At 55.0% G+C, this 20623-nt stretch overlaps 8 protein-coding genes across 8 annotated transcripts; 3 read left to right on the top strand and 5 right to left on the bottom strand.

The window, feature by feature from the left end:
* Positions 1-38: 38 nt before the first annotated feature.
* On the top strand, positions 39-1933 carry FIBRA_01425 (uncharacterized protein; the record flags this gene model as incomplete). Its single annotated transcript, XM_012323300.1, has 5 exons — positions 39-49; positions 350-769; positions 828-925; positions 982-1285; positions 1453-1933. 5 exons carry the CDS (start codon positions 39-41, stop codon positions 1931-1933), a joined length of 1314 nt encoding a protein of 437 aa, XP_012178690.1.
* Positions 1934-2614: 681 nt separating this feature from the next.
* FIBRA_01424 (uncharacterized protein) lies at positions 2615-4715 on the bottom strand (the record flags this gene model as incomplete). Its single annotated transcript, XM_012323299.1, has 4 exons — positions 2615-2962; positions 3016-3726; positions 3788-4360; positions 4413-4715. The coding sequence occupies 4 exons, from the start codon at positions 4713-4715 to the stop codon at positions 2615-2617; spliced, it is 1935 nt and encodes a 644-aa protein (XP_012178689.1).
* Positions 4716-5687: 972 nt separating this feature from the next.
* On the bottom strand, positions 5688-9196 carry FIBRA_01423 (uncharacterized protein; the record flags this gene model as incomplete). Its single annotated transcript, XM_012323298.1, has 10 exons — positions 5688-6167; positions 6221-6481; positions 6547-6921; positions 8138-8212; positions 8270-8392; positions 8461-8482; positions 8538-8714; positions 8776-9011; positions 9075-9119; positions 9188-9196. The coding sequence occupies 10 exons, from the start codon at positions 9194-9196 to the stop codon at positions 5688-5690; spliced, it is 1803 nt and encodes a 600-aa protein (XP_012178688.1).
* Positions 9197-9524: 328 nt separating this feature from the next.
* FIBRA_01422 (uncharacterized protein) lies at positions 9525-12107 on the bottom strand (the record flags this gene model as incomplete). Its single annotated transcript, XM_012323297.1, has 2 exons — positions 9525-11749; positions 11822-12107. The coding sequence occupies 2 exons, from the start codon at positions 12105-12107 to the stop codon at positions 9525-9527; spliced, it is 2511 nt and encodes an 836-aa protein (XP_012178687.1).
* Positions 12108-12548: 441 nt separating this feature from the next.
* On the bottom strand, positions 12549-16244 carry FIBRA_01421 (uncharacterized protein; the record flags this gene model as incomplete). Its single annotated transcript, XM_012323296.1, has 6 exons — positions 12549-14447; positions 14499-14660; positions 14727-15618; positions 15670-15757; positions 15814-16019; positions 16072-16244. The coding sequence occupies 6 exons, from the start codon at positions 16242-16244 to the stop codon at positions 12549-12551; spliced, it is 3420 nt and encodes a 1139-aa protein (XP_012178686.1).
* Positions 16245-16985: 741 nt separating this feature from the next.
* Positions 16986-17670, top strand: FIBRA_01420 (uncharacterized protein; the record flags this gene model as incomplete). Its single annotated transcript, XM_012323295.1, has 6 exons — positions 16986-17070; positions 17127-17155; positions 17209-17245; positions 17304-17401; positions 17463-17542; positions 17595-17670. The coding sequence occupies 6 exons, from the start codon at positions 16986-16988 to the stop codon at positions 17668-17670; spliced, it is 405 nt and encodes a 134-aa protein (XP_012178685.1).
* Positions 17671-18071: 401 nt separating this feature from the next.
* FIBRA_01419 (uncharacterized protein) lies at positions 18072-18718 on the top strand (the record flags this gene model as incomplete). The annotated part of the gene is made up of 3 exons (XM_012323294.1): positions 18072-18219; positions 18281-18441; positions 18515-18718. 3 exons carry the CDS (start codon positions 18072-18074, stop codon positions 18716-18718), a joined length of 513 nt encoding a protein of 170 aa, XP_012178684.1.
* Positions 18719-19228: 510 nt separating this feature from the next.
* FIBRA_01418 (uncharacterized protein) lies at positions 19229-20359 on the bottom strand (the record flags this gene model as incomplete). The annotated part of the gene is made up of 4 exons (XM_012323293.1): positions 19229-19320; positions 19380-20072; positions 20132-20249; positions 20312-20359. 4 exons carry the CDS (start codon positions 20357-20359, stop codon positions 19229-19231), a joined length of 951 nt encoding a protein of 316 aa, XP_012178683.1.
* Between the last annotated feature and the right edge of the window lie 264 nt (positions 20360-20623).

Raw genomic sequence — 20623 nt, 5'->3', positions numbered from 1 at the left:
CAGAAGACTGCGCGTTGTGAAAAAGTCATGGGACGGAGATGCTAAAAGAGTGCGCGGCCGGTGGCAGGATAAGTACTGGCACGAATGGAGGATCCGACATTAAGATTAAGTGATTGCTGGGTCATGGGATCGTGGCCGTTTGAACAATCCCAACCCGCAGACTCGGACTGGAGTGTGTTCACTCATACAATCCGAGCGAGATGCAGTAGTCGCGAGTTCAACGGGTTTTGAGTGTTCAGGCGTAAGCTGAATTGAATCGACTCGGAGGGTTAATTAATTAGGGTCAATCTCCATCACGACGGCCACTCTCGGCCTCTCCCGAACCGACTCTCTCAATGTCTGCGTCCAGCTCCTCCGCGAGCACGAGCTCGGCTGCGTCAGACGACGAGCAAGAACACCTCAGCCACCATCCAGACGACGAGTCCGATGGTAAAGATGGCTCCGATGGCCACGACTCCGACGTGCCCGTCCTCTCGCATGCCGAGCAGCGCAGGCAGAAGAAAAAGCAGAAAAAGACCGCCGATCAGCTAGAAAGTGGACCGAGCGATGCAAAGGGCAAGAGCAAAGTCGAGAACACCGCTGAGATTCCGCCTTCCAAGGCCCCCAAGCGTCAGAACTCTGTGTGGGTCGGGAATCTCACATTCAAAACTACTCCGGACGCCATACGCAAGTTCTTCGACGGCGTGGGCGAGATCACCCGAATACATATGCCCACGAAGCTGGCGGCCTCAGGGCCTGGTGGTGCAGGAGCGAGAAAGGAAAACCGTGGGTCCGTCCGTGGCAAATCCTGCATGCGCACCTTTCATGACTGTGGTCGTATCGTGCAGATTTGCCTATGTGGATTTCGCCACTCCTGAAGCCAAACTCATAGCGATCACACTCTCTGAAAACCCGCTCGACGGGAGACGGCTTCTCATCAAAGACGGTGCGCTGTATCTTTCTAGACACATATCGAGTTTCACTGACGATCCCGGTGCCCAGGCGACGACTTCAACGGCCGTCCAGCCGCTGCTGATGCCGGCGGAACAGCCGAGGCGTCCAAGTCGAACTTGTCAGGACACACCAAGACGGCCCAAAAGATTCTACAGGCCCAGAAACAACCCGCAGGCCCTACTCTATTTCTTGGAAACCTCGGGTTCGAGACCACCGTGCAGTCCATCCGTGATCTGTTCGATTCACACCGTGTGAAGGCGCCTACCACCTCGGACGAGAGCACGAGCAAACCAGACGCGTGGATACGGAAGGTGCGGCTCGGTACGTTTGAGGACAGCGGAAAATGCAAAGGGTGCGTGTATTTGTCTTGCTTTCAGTCATCCAAGGACCCGGGCTGGAGCCCGCTGCACGTCACTGAGCCCAGCCTCAGCATAGCAAGGGCCCAGTGCGGAGTCTGGTTCTGTGTTCATGATCATCTACGTACACAACGATCACGTTCTCACTCCCTCGTTTTGTCAGGTGGGCGTTCATCGACTTTACGACCGTGGAGCATGCGACGTCCGCGCTGATCAATCCCAAGAACCACTTCCTCGACGGGCGGAAGCTCGTCGTCGAGTACGCGTCCCCAGACGCCGTCCGTCGGGGCGGGTGGCTCGTACGCTCGAACGACACGAAGCACGCGTCTCATCTCCACGGTGACTCGAAAGAACACAGGTCTAGAGAAAGACTGCCGCGCGCTGATGGCGCCGACAAGCAAAACAAACGCAAGACCATGATGCCGGATGGAGGCGCCGAAGGGGATGATCTTGCGGATGAGGCGGCGGCAGAGTCTCCCAAGCGTCGGAAGGTGGATGATGACTCACGCACGGCCGCTAAAAACACTAGGCTCAGGGATGGGAAGGGTCTGCGAGTGAGGTCAAAGCCTGGAGCTGCCCTGGCCCTCGCGAAGCGGGAGACTGCGGCCATCGTGCCCAGCCAGGGCCAAAAAATCGTCTTCTGACGGTGCCCCGTCCAGAACGTCTCTGACATACTGTACTTTTTGGTTATAGAGGGTGAATATATAGTATGATGAGGAAGCCAGATATCAATCCTGCAAACGAATCTCAATGCTTGACCACATTACGGTCATCATCATGCCAGTGACTGAAAATATGATAAGAAGAGCCTAGAAAGTCTTCTTCGGGGGTGCAAACACAAAGACTGGGTTTGTCCGGGTTTTGAGCTAGAGGCCGAAACTGATCTTACCTAGGGATATTTTTTCAAGATTCGTTCTAGACTAATTAACCGAATCTCAACAATGAAGATGTACACTATAAACATCCTTTCCGTCGTGCGATCGTCGACAAATTCCACAGGCTGCCAGTGGGCATTATCAAGGAATTTCACGACTTTTGCTAGGGCACAGTAAATGATGCGCCCAGGCCAAATCAATTGTCATTGAACAATTTTTTGTCTGGCATACTTTACTTTTGATTCCAGGGGAGCAAATCCATCATAAAAGGATCCCGAATCCAGACTACAGCGCACTTGTAACGGTACAAGGCGGGAAATAAAGCATTATGTATACATACGCCAAGCAGAGCCGTGTGCAGGGTAAGTTAAGTATGCGTATACAACCTATGCAAGTCTGCCATGATGAAATCGAGACACATGCTCGAGAAACAGCGGCAACACGCAGAGACTAATCGTCGTCCTCTTCGACCATGCCAATCTCGAACTCCCCACAAATATCCCACCGTGAACCCTGAGCGGCAGCCGAGACATACTTGACGAAACGCATCACACCCTCGTCGCGCAGGACCAGCAGCAATCGATTGAAGCCGGGCTGCACCGTCAAGAGCGTAGCATTGTCGTCGTCGTCTTCGTCTTCGTCCATGTCCTCTTGCGCTGGATCCGACCCCTCCTGAGCGTGGCCATTCGGGCCATTTCCGTGTCCGTTTCCATTCCCATGCCCGTTCGGGTTGTTTTTACTCGACCCGGATCGGTACACGGCCGGATCGTCTTCCTCGTCATGCGGAGCCATGTAACACTGCGAATAGCCGTCGGTCAACGAGGCCAGCACAGCCGGGAGTACAGACTCACCTCCCACCCGCCCCATTCGCCCGTCTGCCACCCACGCAACACATCTTCGTCTCCCTCTCCCCGTTGCTGCGCTGCCGATGGCTCAGGCGGCCCCTCGAACTGCGGCGTGAGCCCGAGCACGACGTCCAGCCGCGTCTCCCTCGTCTCACCCGTCGCGAGCGTGTAGTCGAGTCCGGGGCGGAAGCGGCGCGCCTCGACCGCGTAGCGCAGCGGGAGCAAGCGCGACACACACCCGAGCCACGCGCGGAACGCGGCGCTCGCGACGAGCTCGTCCTGCAGCGCGCGCACGATCTCGTCCGGCGAGTCCTGCGCCCAGCGCGGCTCCGTCCGGCTCGCGCCGCCGTGCTCGTGCCCCCGCAGGGTGCAGTACCGCCACTTGTGCGGCGGACCCTTGAGTGCCCACGCCCCCCGTGTGCCCGCGGTGTGCGAAGGAATGGGCGTCGCGCGCGATGGGCCGAGCCCGTCCGCTGCGTCGGTGGCGCGAAGGCCCGACTCAAGTTTCGCGGCGAGTGGGGCGCAGAGCAGCTCGTGCAGCTCGAGAGAGGACTCTTCGACGAAGCGCGACGCCAAGGCTTTCATCGTGCGCGCCTGGAGGTATACGGGGTTCATGAACTGGGAGAGGAAGGAGATGTCGCTCTCCGAGAGTGGCTGATCGGGGAGTGGGGGCTCGTCTATGTCAGAGTAGGACTTGAAGTCGGTAGATGTAGACGTCTGGTGAGCAGCAGATGCTGTGAGATCCTCAAGGACATGGGGCCAGTGGCCTCGGACTCACGAGCTGCTCGCGTGAGCTTTTCACTTCGGGTGCACTCTCGGGCAGGTAATCCTCCTCGCCTGGCTGTGCGGCATGGAACCACCCACTGATACTCAGCCGCTCCCTACCGTCCTCGCGCTCTCCTACGACGACTTCCTCCACGGAATGGAAGCTCTTCCCTGGCTGGACCTCGAAAAAGACGAACTGGTTCCAGCTTGGCGGGATATTTTTGCTTGGCACGGATTCAGGTTCAGGAACGCCGTCCGGGCCCAGCTTGGTCGGATAGAGCTCAAGCGCGCCGCCCCATTCCCGCTGCCATCCCTTGAAGTTCGGAAGGGGCATATATAGAATGTACGAGACGCGGCGCGTGCCAATTACGTCGTCGTGGTTGAGCAGATGGCACGACTTTGTGTATGAGACAACGGACATGTCCTGCTTCGTGCCAGACAAGGGGCCACAGCCGGTCACCGCGCGCAGAAACGCGCGGAACTTGGAAGAGTAGAGCGCATCGCGGAGAGTGAGAAGGTTGGGCAGCAGCGCACGCTGCTCGTCAGTGAGAAACGAAAGCGATGCGAGGTCTCCCGTCTGCTTCACCTATCCGCGGGGGATGAAGAGCTGGCCGGGCGGGGAGGGGACTGGCGCGCACCTTGTAGATGTCTGTCTCCTTCTCGGAAAAGCTGAGCTCTGACAGCGCCTCGTCCTTGACACGCTGGAGCAGGTCGTCCTGGAAGAGCTTATCGACGACAGCATGCTTGTACGGGGAGCTCTGGTCGTACTCGGAGTGAAGACGATGGATATTTCCCGGCACGAAGAGGTCAGGATGGAAGTGATCGGCGACACTGTCGGGGTTGGATATATGGCTCGTCTTCATCCTCTTCAGCAGGGCGGGGTCGGAGTCAACGCTATCATCAGCCCCAGGGCTCTGTGGTCGGTCGTGCGTGAGGGTCATGGTATTTTGGGGTGGGAAGCTTGGAGAACGTGCAGGGGCGTCCAGTAGCAAGCTAGGAGCGGGGGGTAAATCAGGGATAAATTGTGCGGAGCTTGATTGGAAGAGATTACGGGGAAAGGAGAGAAGGAGTATAAGTGAAGAGGTCTGAAGTCTCGACCAGACCAGGTGGGCGACGCTAGGCTTAGTGCCCTGCGCTGCGACAGGCAAGCGCCGAAATGCTCTCACATCGTAGAACAGGCTGGGCCCACCCTCGGGAATGAAAATTTCTGCCCCCCCACGCCGCATACAACCATATTGCACGAACCTTTACATTCAACACCGCTAGAGTGTCGGAGAAACGACCGCCTCTTCAAGTTCACCAGCTAGCAGCTAGAGTCAGAGCAGCGGCACGCTGTCGCATACTATCAGGATCTGAGCAACACCACGCTGACAGTATCATCATGGTACTAGTATAAAGATGGCTGAAGCGGCATTCAATTGACGGTCGCCAGTGCCAGAGAGGCACCATTCAATTGACCGTGTTCCTGACGGATTCATCCGAATTAATGGCAACCCAAAGTCGATTACACCTAAATGAAATATGCGCTACGCAAATCCGTATTGATGAAGACACACAGCTACACAACAGACCGGACCAGGAGCCCGCTCGAAATCTCTGACGCGCCTCTGTAAAACAGCGGACGTGCTAGGATCCCAAACTACAAGAATACAATAAAACCGCACCGAACACTACGAGACAAACGTTAAATGAGGGACTGTCGAATCAGGGGCCACGCGGACAAGAAATGGCATAAATATTGCAAACCAGTCTGCTACCACTTGAAGGAACACATTAAGCATGCAACAGCCGCGGACAACTTCAGGCGCCAAGATCCTTGAGGTGAGGGGGAAATAGAGTAGCAGGTATCGCGGCCTAGATTACACTCGAGACAACGAACAATCGTGATGCTATGCGTTTGACTCGCTCATTGCTCATCGGAAAAGAGGCTCCGCCTTCTCATCCACTACAACCAATGTGCCCTCCCGCGGCGGCGCAGTGACTCGAGGTACGGAGTGATGGCGTCGGTGAGAGTGTGAGGAGGCCGAGCGAGTATGCTTGTGTCCGTGCGAGCGCGGGGAGCTTGAGCCAGAATCTGCCCCCGAGCCCGATCGACACGGGATCCATGCCTCTGTCGCGTTCATCTTCCTGGCGTCCAGTTCAGACATGCCGCCCACAGGCACAGGGGCATACACGACAATATTATCCGATGAAACCCGACGAGCGTGGGTGGCAGTGTCAAAGTGATTGAAAGAGAAGGAGGCGGACGGAGGTGATGTTGGCGTTGGTAGAAGGTAAATGCGATGCAACGAATCTGTATTCAGGTTGCGAAGGCCTGTGTGCGACTTGCTGTTGACTGAGATATCTCGCGAGAGAATTCGATGATACTTGGCAAGCGCAATGAGTGTATGCAGCTGAGGAGAACTGTAAGACAGAGAAGTACACAGTCTAGATCGGCGCGACTCACCCTGACCACCATGAGAATAAACATGATGCCCACAACGGCAACAACAACTTGCTCAAACCACAGCTCGCAATTCTCCAAGCTGACGCCAAACACCACCAGATCGCGCATAAGATCGGGATGGCGGGAGAGTTCTTCGCATACACTCGCGCGAACATAAGGGGTACTGAATGCGGTGTACCCTGAGAAGACAGTGCCGAACGTGACAAAGGCCATGTCGGCGATGGAGTAGTCGCGGTAGAAGCGAATAAAGGAGGGGATAGTCTACAGTACATAAAAGACAAAGAGTAATGAGCCGTGGACCGGAGAGGGTGGGCCACAAGACTCACCTTCGTGAGACCAACAAGGCCAACGAAGCACGCTAGCGCTGCCGCCGCGAAGTAGGTGGACAGCAGTCCCCACACAATCTTTACGCTGTCGACTCTCCAGACATCGCCTGAAGCCTCCCACTCCGTTTCAGATTCCCAACCGAGCGAGCGCCATAGGGCGAGGAGGCGGGCGGCGCAGACGAAATTGAAGAGGGCACCGACAAGTGAGGCGGCAATGGAAACCGACCTGAGGGGTTTGTGCATATGACAAGTGAACGTTAGCGAGCGTGAAGCTTGACGTAGGGGGAAAGGAGGAAGAGAGAGAGGCGCAAGTAAATAAGCAGGGGAGTTGTGATGGGGGGAAGATGGGACGATGCCGCTAAAGACGACTGGAGGCTGCGGACGGCGACGGGAGCGTGAGACCTACCTCGTGAAACGGCGCGTCATGCCGAGATAGTGCCGAGTTGGATAAGACACGCAACAATGGGGTTCAGAGCAGCGATGGGAACGGCGACGACGACGAGGAGAGGGACAGAGACGATGAGGAGGGCAGACAAGCTATAGGAGGCGACCTGTGGGCTCGAGGAGTCGTGACGGAGCCGAGAAGAAAGGCTTGGAGGGCGCATGCCGGTCCTTATTTCTATCGGCACGAGCTCTTCTTCCGGCACCCGTCCCCGCCGGCATTCGCCCATTTCAGCGCCGACCCAATTTCTCAGTCGCCGTGGCTGTCTCTTTCCAAGCCCGCCGGGGCACCTCCCAGCGCAGTTCGTTGCATCCAGCTGGTCCCTTTTGCTCCCAACTGCTCGTGTTCGCCAACGCAGAGATGGCCAGCATCGACGGGGTCGTCTCTCCCGGCTGGCCGGCATATCCGAGCCCGTGGACGTGCATGGCTGACGTACGCCTCCCCCGATTTCCGATTGTCTGTGTCATCACTCGTCCCTCCAGCGGCTCCGACCACTTACTTATCAGATATCCTTTGATTAATATGCATTGTCGGCCCCTCTCTTTCCTTCTCATCGTTCACTCTCATCGCACTTCCGGCTACACTTGCTTAATTCATCACCACTTCTTACACTTCACGCCATCTTAATAGGCACAAATTGGACTCAGACTCGTGTCGCAGCGGACCTCAGACGAGGCCTATACATGAGATGAGTCTAGTCACACCCATCGTATGATGGGGCAATCCATGGCCCGGGCCCGGAACACGAACACGAACTGTGGTGCGTTTTTGATTCCCACTGGCCGCGACGAGGTTACACGATTGCTTCTGGTCTGTCTCGTGCCATCTAATGCAACATCGGCAGCTAGAATTCAAACCTTGTTTTTCTGCCCACCATGCTCCCACATCTGGGCTTGTCATTTCCTTATGTCAAGCCCATCCGCTCGTCGCCGTGATGTTCTCAAGCATGATTTGTCAGGTATGAGCGACACAAGCTGACTCCTGCATCCCGGGCTCTCCGATGACAAACTCATTAGGCGCGGGTGGCCCTTGTGTAATGGAAGCGCTGTACTGACCATCACCATATCACGGCACCTGATTTACAGACAATGCAGATATCGTCCCAACGTGCTTTACATGCGTTATTTTTGGGCGTCCGATCACTCATACCGCCTTTCTGTTGGCCTCCTCTTTGGCATGTTGTTCCTCCTGCGCGATAATGTCTTGCCATGAATGATCAGGCTCCTATTGGGTGTCATAAAACGTTGCAGCAAGCAAGGAAATGGCTCTATTTTTACGTACGATGTGTCGCCGGCCATGCTCGTCCACCTCGGCTCCCTTCATCCTCTTTGCGTGTGTCAAAGCACCGGCCGCAATGAGGATGCCTATTGTCAGACCCTGCGCCCACATACGCGCTTGAACAACCTGCATAACGACGAGAACAATTAGCTGAATTTGACCGATTTGTCGTCGTCTCCGCCCGGACCGCCCACCTTTTGGGGAAAGGTTTGATACCTATCTCATTGCACATGCATTAGCAGGGCAGGGCGGCTACGGACAAGGCACGCACGGGTTGCGCATAATGTAGCCGAATGCACCGAGCATGGTCGCGGCCCATGCACCTCCAATGAAGCCGTACTCGTGTCTTGCAGCGACATCACGGGCTTTCTGGGATAGACTGAGGGATTCCCAGCGCGCCTGCTCGCGCGCCACCTTCGCGTCTAGCTCCTCCTTCCCTAGATCCGTCCTGAATATGAACGGAGCGCATGCTGTCAGTTGATTACACATTCTGAATCCAATGCACGTACCAGTGCTCCTTCTCAAATCGGAGTCCAGCACGCTCAGCGCTGATAACAAAGGAAGGGACGGCGACCATAATCACGCCAAATGCCTTTAAGGATGGCGGCAGCTGGCGATAGTAGCCCCAGCGACGATTGAGCGCATAGGATATTGGAAGGGCGACAGCGAGCCCGCCCGTGAAGCCCTTTGCGCCACCAACGATGGTCGCGCGCATGTGCGCGTCCATTTCTTCCTGCGTAACCACCTACACAGCCAAGATTACCACCATCCCCTATCATTCTTCCAAGTCGGACTTGGCTCTGCTCACCTTCATCTTTGAATTGGTACGGGCAGGGGAGGGATGATGGGGGAGCTAGTCTAGGATGTGGTGAGGGATGATGAGCACGGACGAATAGTCTTCTGAGAATACCTAGTACTCACGATAGCCATGCCTCACCGGACCCAACGCCGTGACGCAGCCTAGGCGTTGAACCAGCGTCATGAACTTCCCCGGTCCCGGACTTTCCCCGATCAAGTCAAGTGGTAGACGACGCGCTACACGTGATCGCGTCGTCTGAAGTGAGTGCACTGTGCAGGCTCGCAGCGCGTCCCGGGCCCACGGCCCATTATCTAGTGCGAAGAGACCCCATCGCCATACGCGCAGGATGGACTCACCAGAAACCATATAGATCACAGACTCACACTTAGGCATAATTAAGGATTCCTAATATACAACAAATATACAACAGAGTAATAACGTGCTCCAAACCACGAAAAATCACATAATAGGTCCAGTAATGCTGCCAGTACGAGTCCGCCGCCGCTCTGCTTCTGCCAGTACATTCTTGGGCCCGCGCCTAGCCATCGTCCATATGAATATGATGATGACAAGGAAGAACTGGAGCCAGAGCCACGCCCCGAGAATCAGCCCCGTGAAACCATTCTGCTCACCGCCCTCTGCGTTGAGAATGCCCGAAGTGTCGGCACGAAGCTGGACAGAGCGGTCCACCCTTCCATCCCAGTCATCTTCGTCCGTTTCATAATCACCCTCCGCAGGGAATGTGGGTATGCGACCTCTGCGGCCCGTGCGCGAGATTAGAGGCGCTTGCTTGTCGAACTCGTCAAAGAAGGTGAGCGAGTCCAATCCTGACCGTCTCCTGACCGACGTTCCAGCAACAGGTCGCCTCGGCGGAGGTTCCGACGACGGTGATGGCGAATAGCGTCGTTCGATCCACCGATTTGTGCGCGAGCGAACCGTCTGAGAGAGTTTGTACTGCCTAGCGTTCGCAGGCTTCTGCAATTTCTCAGGTGTTGGGGTTGGGGGTTCTACGTTGAGCTGTAAGGCAGTTACGCGTGGAGGTGTCGAAGGCTCCATGTCCGTCATTAGCTCATCCTCGCAAGGCCCTGGCTCAGTTGGGCCAATATCATCGGTCACGGGGAAGACGAATGCAGGTCGCTCGCTAACACTGGGTGACATGGAAGCATCGCGCGAGAGGTCCATCCCGGAGAGATCATATAAACTAGTTGTCCGTAGGTGATGATTCCCAGCATTGGTACCCCAGTCATCGCCGAACTCAGAGCCAAGTTCACTTCCTAGGGTGCGCCCAAGCCCATGTCCGGGAGCTTCTGTGGGCGTCGGTAGTGCGTCACTCCAAGCAGGCGACGACGGCGCCTCTCCATCCGTAGCAGCAGTGGACCATGTCGAGATGTCGCCGAGTGTAGGCTGATAATTCATCGGAGAGGAAGGAAAGAACATTGCGTGTGCGCGAAGAGATTCTACCGATGGAACAGAGTCCTGAGATTCGGTATCGAACAGGCCCACCACAGATTTGCGCATTCTATGCGTAGCGCTAGGCTTGCTGGGAGCACCAGGATCGCGAGTAGTGCTTCGCATGTCGGGGGTAATCCCATCAGCGAAACCATCCGCGTCCTCCGAGTCTACAAGTCGACTCAGGTCTTGGTGGATCGTTCGTCGCAAGCTGCTGAATTTGATTGTCCCGCCAGAGAGAATTCGTCTGTCTTTCGTTGGGCTGCCATCCAAGCCATCGTCAGGGACGACCTCCAGTTCAATGTCACTGCCATCGCTGAGACAGTCGTAGACCCTGCGAATACTCTCTGCATCCCACTGGACGGAGCGAAGCCGGTCCTCGGTGACCAATTGCTCACTTTTGATCTGGGCATTCGTCTCCTCGAGCTCACGAATCTTAACGAGCAGCTGAGCGATGATGGCCGTCTCGGCGTTCGATTGAGAACGACCCCAGGACATCAGAGGAGTAGGATATTGTGGATGTTCGTCGGGCGTGACTGCTTCCGATGCAGGAGGACAATTCTCCGGACACCTTTCTGGAAGGGAATTATTCACAGTGATAGATGAAGGAGTCTTGAGGGATGTAGAACGAGACAGCTCAGACGGAGGCGCAAAGTCTCGAATTTGCTCGCTAAGCGATTCAGATTCCGGCATCGAGCTAGTTTTCTCCTTGAAGACCCTTACCCGCTCCTCGCGCTCTTCCTTTCGCCTCTGCGCCTCCTCCATACTCAAGTTCTGAGCCGCGCGAGTCTGCTCTTGCTCAAGCTCCGCCTCCTTCAACTGCGTCTTCTCGAGCTCATCGCGAAGGCACTGGATCTCGTGCTCGAGTTTCTTGAGTTTACGCTTGCCCGCCTGGTCGGCCTGCTGCGACTCGAGCTCCAAATTCTCCAGTTTATCGATGAGTTCTGCATTCTGGTCGGAAAGCCGTGCGAGGTCCGAAGGCGTGACCGAGATTCTTCGCGAGTGGCGGATGCGAGGCACAGCAAACGGCTCGGGGAGATGGTCAGAGGAGCGTGAAAGATCGAGTTCACTATACTGAGGCGACAGCAAAGGGAAGGAAGGGGCAATAATCGGGGAGACGGGAGTGGTTGAGGCGGCTGACGAAGGGAGGCGCGAAAGCAGGGACTCGTGCTTATTCTTGAGTGCGACGTTGTCGTGATAAAGGGACTTGCACAGGGCAGTGGTTACGCTGAGTTCTTTGAGTACCATGATGCTATGATCAGCTCTTGCCCAATATTTCATGCATTACCTTGCTGCATCAAACATACCTGACTCGCGGGACTTTATTATCTCGTCCGCCTTTAGGAGCAGACCTGACAGCTCCTCTCGGGATTTCTCGTTCATCCACTCGTCAGCCTCGCGGGTAGGTGAAGATAGGGGAAAGTCATCGGGGGCAGTCGAACCATCCTGGTTCGTAGACGCAGAGCTAGTAGCATCCAAGACTATCTGGTCAAGAGAGAGGGCGTAAGGTGGAGGGGGAAACCTGGGAACCTGCATGGAAGGTATTCGGCGAGCCTTAGCTGGGGGGCGTGGACGAGGTGTTGTAGTAGACATTACGCAGAAAGGAGAGGTTATAAGATTGTGCCCTCAGCCAGAAAAGAGTGTTCAGTAGTCGCGGTATGTATGTAGAGTTCAGAGGTGTACAGGCCGAGGTGAAAGAGTACTCGAATCGTGGCGGCTGACAGCTAGACACCGTCAGCCTCCGTCGATCGACCCGAGCCGGAACCAGGGCGGAACTCATGCTGTTGAAGCACCGTCATGCCAGCACCCGGGTTACTTTGAGTTGCAGAATAATGAGTCCATCACTTCTTTGATCTCGAAACCAACACCCAACCATTCCATTTTGTGTAAGAGACCGAGCCAAATGCAGATAACTTATGGTAAAACCGGGAACATACGTCGAAGGGCACATCCAAAATGCTACACTATCTAAAAGGTAAAGGTGTGTACAGAAGAAATAAGAGCCGGACACAACACAGTCTTGTACGCAACATATTATTGCTTTGAATTTTGATTCGCATTCGAAGATCCGAAGGTGAACGGACTGGGAGCGGAGGAAGATGAAGGCGGGTTGGGGAACCCAAACGCAGAAGGACTCTGCTTGACATTACCAAAAGGCGACGCGGCAGCTGTCGGGGCACCAAATGCAGACGTGCCAGTCCCCCCAAAGTTGAAAGATAATGCAGGTTTCTGTGTCTCGCCCGCGGTTGAGCTCAAGGCCGTCGTGTTTGATGGGGCCATCGAACTAGTCGTCCCAAAAGTTATTGCCGGCTTCGGCGCACTCGTGGAAGCCGATGCTGATGGCGTCGTTGACGAGCTGAATACTGGCGTAGCTGTGGACCCTCCCGTCAAACCAAATTTGAAAGTCGACTGCGAAGGTCCAGTAGTACTGGGCGCCGCATTATTCGTCGACGATGCACCACCAAAAATTGACCCACTCGCAGGCAAGCTCATCGGCGTTGTGGAAAGTGTGCTGGAAGACGAACTACCTGGAGTCCCTAGACTAAATGCGGATTTAGGCGCTGTCAGAGGATTGGTAGTGGTGCCAAGGGTAGTCGAAGTGTTCGCCTGAGAAGTGTTACCGAAGCTGAAAGTTGGCTTGGTGGTGGGTGTGGAAGCTGGGGTTGAAGTCGATGGTGCAGGCGCACTACTCACTCCGAATGCAAACGTAGGCTTTGTAGCGTCTCCTCCAGTGGCCGCAGGGGTTGCGGGTACAGGTGTTGCAGCAGGACCAGGAGCGGAAACTGATGTAGTAGATGAGGTCTTGCCCGAGACACCAAAACTAAACTTCAGCGCTCCAGGAGCGGAACTAGTATTCGCATCACTACTCGAGGGTGCTGCAGGCACTGTATTGGCTGGCCCGGTGGTGTCTGACGCCGCTGGCTTTCCGAACGAGAAGATTGAACCAGGAGTTGCAGTAGTCGAAGTACCGCCCAACCTGTTTAATGAGGAAGGCCCTGACAAAGTTTGTGTTGCTTTACCCTGCTCAGCACCTTTGGCAACAGATTCGGAAGTATTGATTCCGGAAGGCACTGCAAACGATAACGTGGGCTTGGTTGTAGATGCAGCAGATGATCCGACACTAGGAGCACCGAAGGGTGTCATGGAGCCACCTGAGAAATTCGTTGATGTCACACTGTTTCCCGAAGCTGATGTCTGGGACAATGGCCCCGCCGAAGGGGCTGGTCCTCCTACAGCTGATCCCTGTGGCGTGGCTGTAGGAGTGGACGAAGATGAAGGACCGAACGTGAACGTAGCAGGACCAGTAGGCTTGTCCTTGGCTGCTCCCGTGATAGGCGCTGGCGGGAGGCTAAAGGAGATGGAGGGTACGGACGTTTGAGCTGCACCGGCAGCAGCAGCAGCAGTAGGTATGTTAGATGTCAGAGGAGAGCTTGTAGAAGATCCAATAGTGAGAGGTGCTGAAAACAACGAAGACGCAACCGGTTTCTGGTCGTTCTTCGCGCCGAGTTGCTCTGCCGGCTTCCCGAACGTCAAGGAAGACGACGCAGGGAGGGGGCCAGGGGCAGGGACCGACGCGAGTGCAGCAGCTGAAGGGGTGACAGCCTTCTTGGCTTCTGCAGCTTGGGTAGCCTCCATTTGCGCCTTTTCTCTGATCTTAGACATCGCGGCAGCCTCTAAGTCTTGCTTCTCCCATTTTGAGTAGGACCTAGAGCTTTTCAACTTCGGGCTATCTGGTGTAGGTGGTACGGTAACCTGATACACAGATGAGACACGACGAGCAGGACTTGCCATAGATTGCTGGAATGGGTTGATGCGCAAACTGACATTCGCCGCAATAGATTGCCTGAAAGGTCCTTTGGATGGCACAGGGCTGTCTTGTAGTGTGTTTGTCGACATCCATAACAAGTTCTTCCCAGCTCTTGTTGGAGAATCCTATAATGTAGTGGTAAGACACAGTATCTGAAAACACAAGTTGGTACATACAGGGATATCGCCAGGCGTAGAGGGCTCAACCAAATCCAACGGCGAATCTTGCCATGCTAGCTCATTCCGTTCCTTGGCAGCATTATACTCTTCTTCAGATAACCAAACCTCTACATAAATGTCCAAATTTGCGCGACGGTCTGGATGCTGAGAGTCCTTTGGCTAACAAAAAAAAAACAACGTCCCTTAGCGATCAAAGCTCAACGAAATTGCAATGCGTACACGCACCATCGGGAATCTTGAACGAGATTTCTTCACCAGCTCTTGCCGAAGCCGTTGCCCGTTGGGGCCAACTTTGAAACGCACACCATTTACCTCCCATTTTTCTCCAATCCGTCGTCCTTTACACAAAGGATCAACAGATAATGGAGCGTCAACGGTTAAATTATCAGGGGCATGGCCTTTCTTTCCACGCTTTTTGCGTGTATCACGACGCTTGGGCCTGTCGGAGTCTTCATCACTATCGAATGCTTCGACATCGCGACCGCGCTTCTGACCACGACTAGCAGTGTCGAGGTTTTTGCGCCAGACAGTACGCCTCTTTCTGTGGCGTCGAGACTTTCCGTCCCCTTCATCGTTATCATCGTCAGTCATGGACCCATCTCCGCCGAAAGTAGACCCAGCCTCATCTCTGTCCCGCTTCTTTCCCCTGCTTATGGGCTCTAGTTCACCGAGTTCGTCAGCATCCATGTCCTCGTCGTACATCTCCAGGTCTGACAACTCTGACGCCGTCTCGCGAGATACCTTACGCGCTCTCTTGTCTCTACCGTTTGCTCGAATAGCCTCGATGCTCTCATCATCGTCAACGTTGGCCGATCGCTTGGAACCTCTCTTCGGCGGTTCAAGGGCCTCTTCATCAACTTCCATACCAATATCCGACCTCTCACTGTCATCTATCTCATCATCACTCGAAGCAACTGGACGGCCTTTGGAAACTCTCGATTTCTTGTCTGAGAAAGGAATAGGCTCCTCGTCTCTATCGTGTTTGCCATTGATCTTCATGGACGCAGCCAAAACGTCATTGCTACTCGACTGACTCATTGTAGCAGACGTGGGAACATCATCGTGTGCATCATTTTGGGCCTGCGCAGGGAGATCCGAGGCATAGTCAACTGCGGGTCTACTGAAGAAATTAATTTCAAGAATTTTATTCAAGATTCTTGAGACTTACGCGGAATAGCTAGTAGACGGATATGTTCCCTGTTGCATCGACGAACCCGCTGCAGACGTACCAACACCTATAGTGATGTTGCGGTGATCTGCACAAAGATGAGTGGTGCTGCATGATGACGCAAAGGCACGGGAGCTGACATACCGGATGAATGATGCGCGCGGTGTCGCATGTAACTCCCATCCATTGTGGAAGCTGGTCGAAACGCTTGCTGCAGAGGCTCGCTTCGCCTTGGTCGTAGCTGATCCTCCGTCTCCGGTTCCCTTCGTTGACCCTGATATACGCTTGCATAAGCTACGTTGAACGGTCTGTGGTCAGAGTCGGGGATGCCATATCGTCTGCGCACGCCTCTGAACGAATTTGTGAGCTCGGTGCGTTAGGAAAAGGGAGCGACAAACGTACTTGCGATGGGCCTGATCGCGCCATTGGCGATACTGGGGAATGCCGTACCGGATAACGAGATACAAAGAGAAGAGTGCAATGCCTAGCCAGAGAAACGGAGGGACCTGACGTGGAGATCCATGCTGCGAGACACGGAGACGACCGCCAAGGATATCGGAGGAGTCGTCGGGCATGACGGAGAGGAGGAGGAGGAGGGAACTGCTGGCGGCGGCGGAGACAAGAGCGTGGGGTCTCGCAGAAAAGTAAAGGTGCCGGGCGACTTGTGGCCGAATCGGAGCTTAAATACAGGCGCGGTGCCACGTCTGGGTGGCTCTCGCTTGGAGGCTCTGCACTTTGGCTGGCTTGGGACGCGACGCTGTGCTTCGCTCTCAGCTTGCCCATGATCCACGCTCCTCGCTTGTGTACGTGGCCTTGACAGCGCTCCGCTCGACGGCCAGCGCGCAGTTCGCATATCCCCTCACTTTCCTTCCTCCTCCCGGTGTAATTCGTACCTCGCTCGTACGGCGTTTGGCATGTACTCGTCAAAATGCAACTCGAATGAATGGCCATCGCCGCGTGCTCCCCATCAACCTGCTCCGAATCTTCCGGACTGCACCTCTCGCTTGCACTGGCACGCTGCAGTGTCCGTTCCCACTAAATCATTTTCCGTTGCATACCGGCATCATCTCGCATGAGTTGTATTATTGTGCATGCATTATGTAGCAGCTTAGACGAGTAGGATTTGTAGCTCTGCCCCGAACTAAACCAGCTTCGATCCTACACGGAGACGGGTGTCATTTTAGTTTACCACGTGTGAAACCACGAACGGCCTCAGCCGAAGCATAAAACGCATCCAATCGTTCGACCGACTTGTCTCTAGCCGGTTCGTCTCTCCCCATTTGCTCTGTGTGCTCGCCGCTGCCGCCGCCGCCGCCATGTCAGACTCCAAAATTATCACGTTCGAGGAGCTCAAGGCCAACAACACCAAGGACAGTCTTTACGTCTTGATCCACGAGAAGGGTATGTGAGAAAAGTCCCTGCAAATAGAAGTGCACTCTTCCTGACGTTCGTGTCAGTGTACAATGTCGCAAAATTCATTGACGAGGTATGTATTCTGCGCATCAATGTGCGCTTCAAGGCCTCAGCCACGTCCTGCAGCATCCCGGAGGAGACGAGGTGATTTTGGCTGAAACCGGTACGCTTTCGATGAAACATCGCGGTGTCTTGCAGAGGTGACACGTAGCTTTCGACAGGCAAAGACGCAACCGAAGCATTCGAGGACGTCGGCCATTCCGATGAGGCGCGTGAAATCTTGAAGACTCTCTTCGTTGGCGAGTTTGAGAAGAACGGCGTAAGCTCTTTGCCTTTCGTCTGCTATGTTCCCCACTGAATCCCTGGCTCGATGATTACAGTCTCTCAAGACTAAGCCTGTCTACGATAGCAACTCCTCGAGCAGTCACGCCGTCAACGCTGCTGTTCAGCAAGGCTCAAAGTAAGTTCTGCTGTGCTGACGTGGCCTCGTATTCATCTTACCTTTCTCCTAGTATGATGTACTTCGTTCCTTTGGCGATGCTGGGCGCGTACTTTGCGTGGCGGTACTACTCTACTGGCTCGGTATAGACATTACATCCCTTTGTGTTGCCCTTATGTTATGGTAGTGTTGCTTCATATTCCCTCTCTTTCTCAGATCCATCTCGCATGCTTTCGACGTTCTGAATGACGATGAGAGGGCCCCTTATCGCGCCGCGTGTCTCGTCGCACTCATCGGGTCTCGCGCCTCGCAGGCTATACATTGTGGTGGGGATTGAGTTTGATGGCTTGTTTCCCGAACGGGTTCGGGAATGGGCATGATGAGATAAACGGAACTGTAGAAGGCAGCATCGTGCGAATGAGCGAAGAATTGTGAAATGTATTTCGGGCGCGAGGGATCGTCTGTAGACTCGAACAGAGCTCGAACTCGACTCGGCCCATGTGGAACGTTGGTGTGATCCCCCAGCCGCGCAAGCATTCCTCTCGCCGTCATGCCGCCTCAGCTCCGTCTCAACGCAGTTGCCTTTGTCTCGCCGCAGAATCACCCCATTCTCATCCGAACGTTAGCGCAGCCTCGCCAAGATGAGCTCAAGTACCACTATATAGCCCACACCAGCCTCGACGTGATTGACGAACGCAGTGCGCTGCCTCCCGCTCTGGCGCAATGCGACCAACTTCTGATCTCAGCCTAATCCCTCAGTTGCGGCTGCAGCGGCAGCAAAGTCAACGGAGTGTTATCTGAATTTGCTGTACACGATGGAGGACGTTGCAGTATACGGCTACGTGACCCCGCTGCGAGTCAAAATCATTATCGCGCTCGCGCTCACTGACACTGTCGTACGCGACGTGGACGTCATCACGGTGCGTATTTTCCCCGCATATCCGCCCCCGCTCTCCTCTGTCCTCACGCATAATCGCGACGCCTTTCCCGCAGATTTTCCGCGCCCTGCACACGGCGTACCGCCTCTCGGTCGCAAACCCGTTCCTGAAGCTGAGCACGCCGCTCGAGAACGTGAACGACCACGCGGTGTCTCTCTCTGCTGGCGGGACGAAGTGGAAGGCGTTTCGGCGGCGCGTAGACGACATAGGCAGAGCCTTGGGCGCACCTGTAACCGGCGCCGCCGCGAACGTGTATTGAGGCTCGCGCCCCGAGCATCTCCCGCATCCCGAAAACAGAGGGCACCCTGACTTGATGTACAATATGGTTCATCTCCCCGTTTCAGATGCCGGGCCCTGCCTATCCTCAGTATCTGAAATGCGGGTGCGTCGCCGTCCGTCTCTCGAGATTGGGCCAGAGCATGCGAACCAAGAAAGACAGTGCCCTCTTATTGACTCAGCTCGTATGAGATTGCCTTTGCTGGGACAGATACGGGGCAGACAGGTTAGTATTGCATAGTGTGTGATAGCTATGGACAAATTTTGAGACCCGATCTGGCATGTCTTAGTTGTCTTTGTCTCAAAGTCTTTTTTTCTTTGTCTGCTCCGAGCCGAGTCACTTCTTGGTCGATCAAGACTCACCTCCTGTGCCTGGGGCAAATTTCACTGAGAATGACACAGATAAACCAAAATCATTGCCTACATAACTAGCAAATTACATCTCGACGTAGCGAGCGTGTGTTTACACTCTATGTATATCGTAATGGATCTCCTAGTATCCCCAATACCTCTTCTCAATATACCGCAATGGCGGGAACACGATAGCAGTGAATGCGCAGCTGAGCTCGAAGCCAATGTCTCCGCCTGTGACAACAGCGCGTCAGTGCATTTCCGTGATATGTGGAAACTGTGCTAAAACTCACCATACATGGGATTGCCGATATGTCGCGCGATATGGCCAATATACCAGACCTGCGCCATACCGAGAACCGCACCACCGACACCGATACTGAGAGCGATCAGCGATGCAATGCCGAGCGGGAGCTTGCGCCAATTGTTGTACTCATCCGGCTCATAGTTCGACCACTTTCCTCTGCGGAAGATAAAGTGTTCCTCAAGCAGAATTGTGGTGAATATCGCAAGCCAGTACGACAGGATCGTGAGCAGCGTGTCGAGCCACTCCTCGAAGTGGGACGCGCCGACGATGGCGAGCACGATGTAGATCGCGCTGCCGACGAGGACGATGAACACACGCGGGATGGCCTGTGCGTACGGGTGGATGTTCTGGAACGTGAGCGCGAGCGAGTAGATGTTCGGAATGTTGTTCGCGACAATCGACAGCGAAATGATAACGAGCAGGAACCCGCCGAATCCGCCCATGGGCCCCGACAGCCCTGCGCCGAGCAGCCCGCCGATGGAGTTTTCCGCGTACGCGTCTCCCCAGGTGGTCTTGGCAGTGAAGGTCGTCATGGCAGCCGCACCAAGCGCCTCAACGAGGATGAGCGGAATGTTCAACCCGAGGTACGTCCAGAAGAATATTTTCCAAGTGGGCATGTCCTCTGGCATCCGGACGGTGTAATCCGCGGCGAGGGAGGTCCAACCAAGGGCGAATCCGGCTGGCGACAGAGAAAGGTCAGGTACAATGCATAACTATCAGCATGTATGCGCGACGGACCGATAGCAGCACCGAAAGACAGGACATTAGCAGCTTCGGTTGGGCCCGTGCCGCCCCATGGGCCGCTGACGCAGTATCGAGCGATCTCTCCAAGGTATATGAAGAAAATGATGGCGACCTGAATAATACGAAGACCGAGGTCAGAAGCCGAGCGATTAAAACACAGCTGTCTGTACATACGGGTATCCAAGAATATTTCTCATAGATATGGACAAAGCGATAGCCCATGAAAGACACGACAATCGTCAGGACGGCTATCACGATGATGGCTGCAGCGGTGGGGATCTGGTGGCTGCTGCTCACTGCACGCAGAGTCTGGGCACCCACGATGGAGTTGACGACGGACCAGCCAACGCAAGCAATGCAGTTGAGGACGATCGGAATGAGTGCCTGCAGAGGGGGGGCTCAGCTGAGAGAAAATGTCCGCGGAGCCACGTGAAAAACGAACGGTAAAGTAGCCAAACGAGAACCTAGACAGAGTCAGTTGCCGCA

The sequence above is a fragment of the Fibroporia radiculosa genome (assembly GCF_000313525.1).
Source record: "Fibroporia radiculosa TFFH 294 genomic supercontigs, scaffold650, whole genome shotgun sequence".
Lineage (NCBI taxonomy): Eukaryota > Fungi > Basidiomycota > Agaricomycetes > Polyporales > Fibroporiaceae > Fibroporia > Fibroporia radiculosa.
Note: the sequence above shows the minus strand (reverse complement) of the source record. Positions and strands in the feature narration are given on the sequence as shown.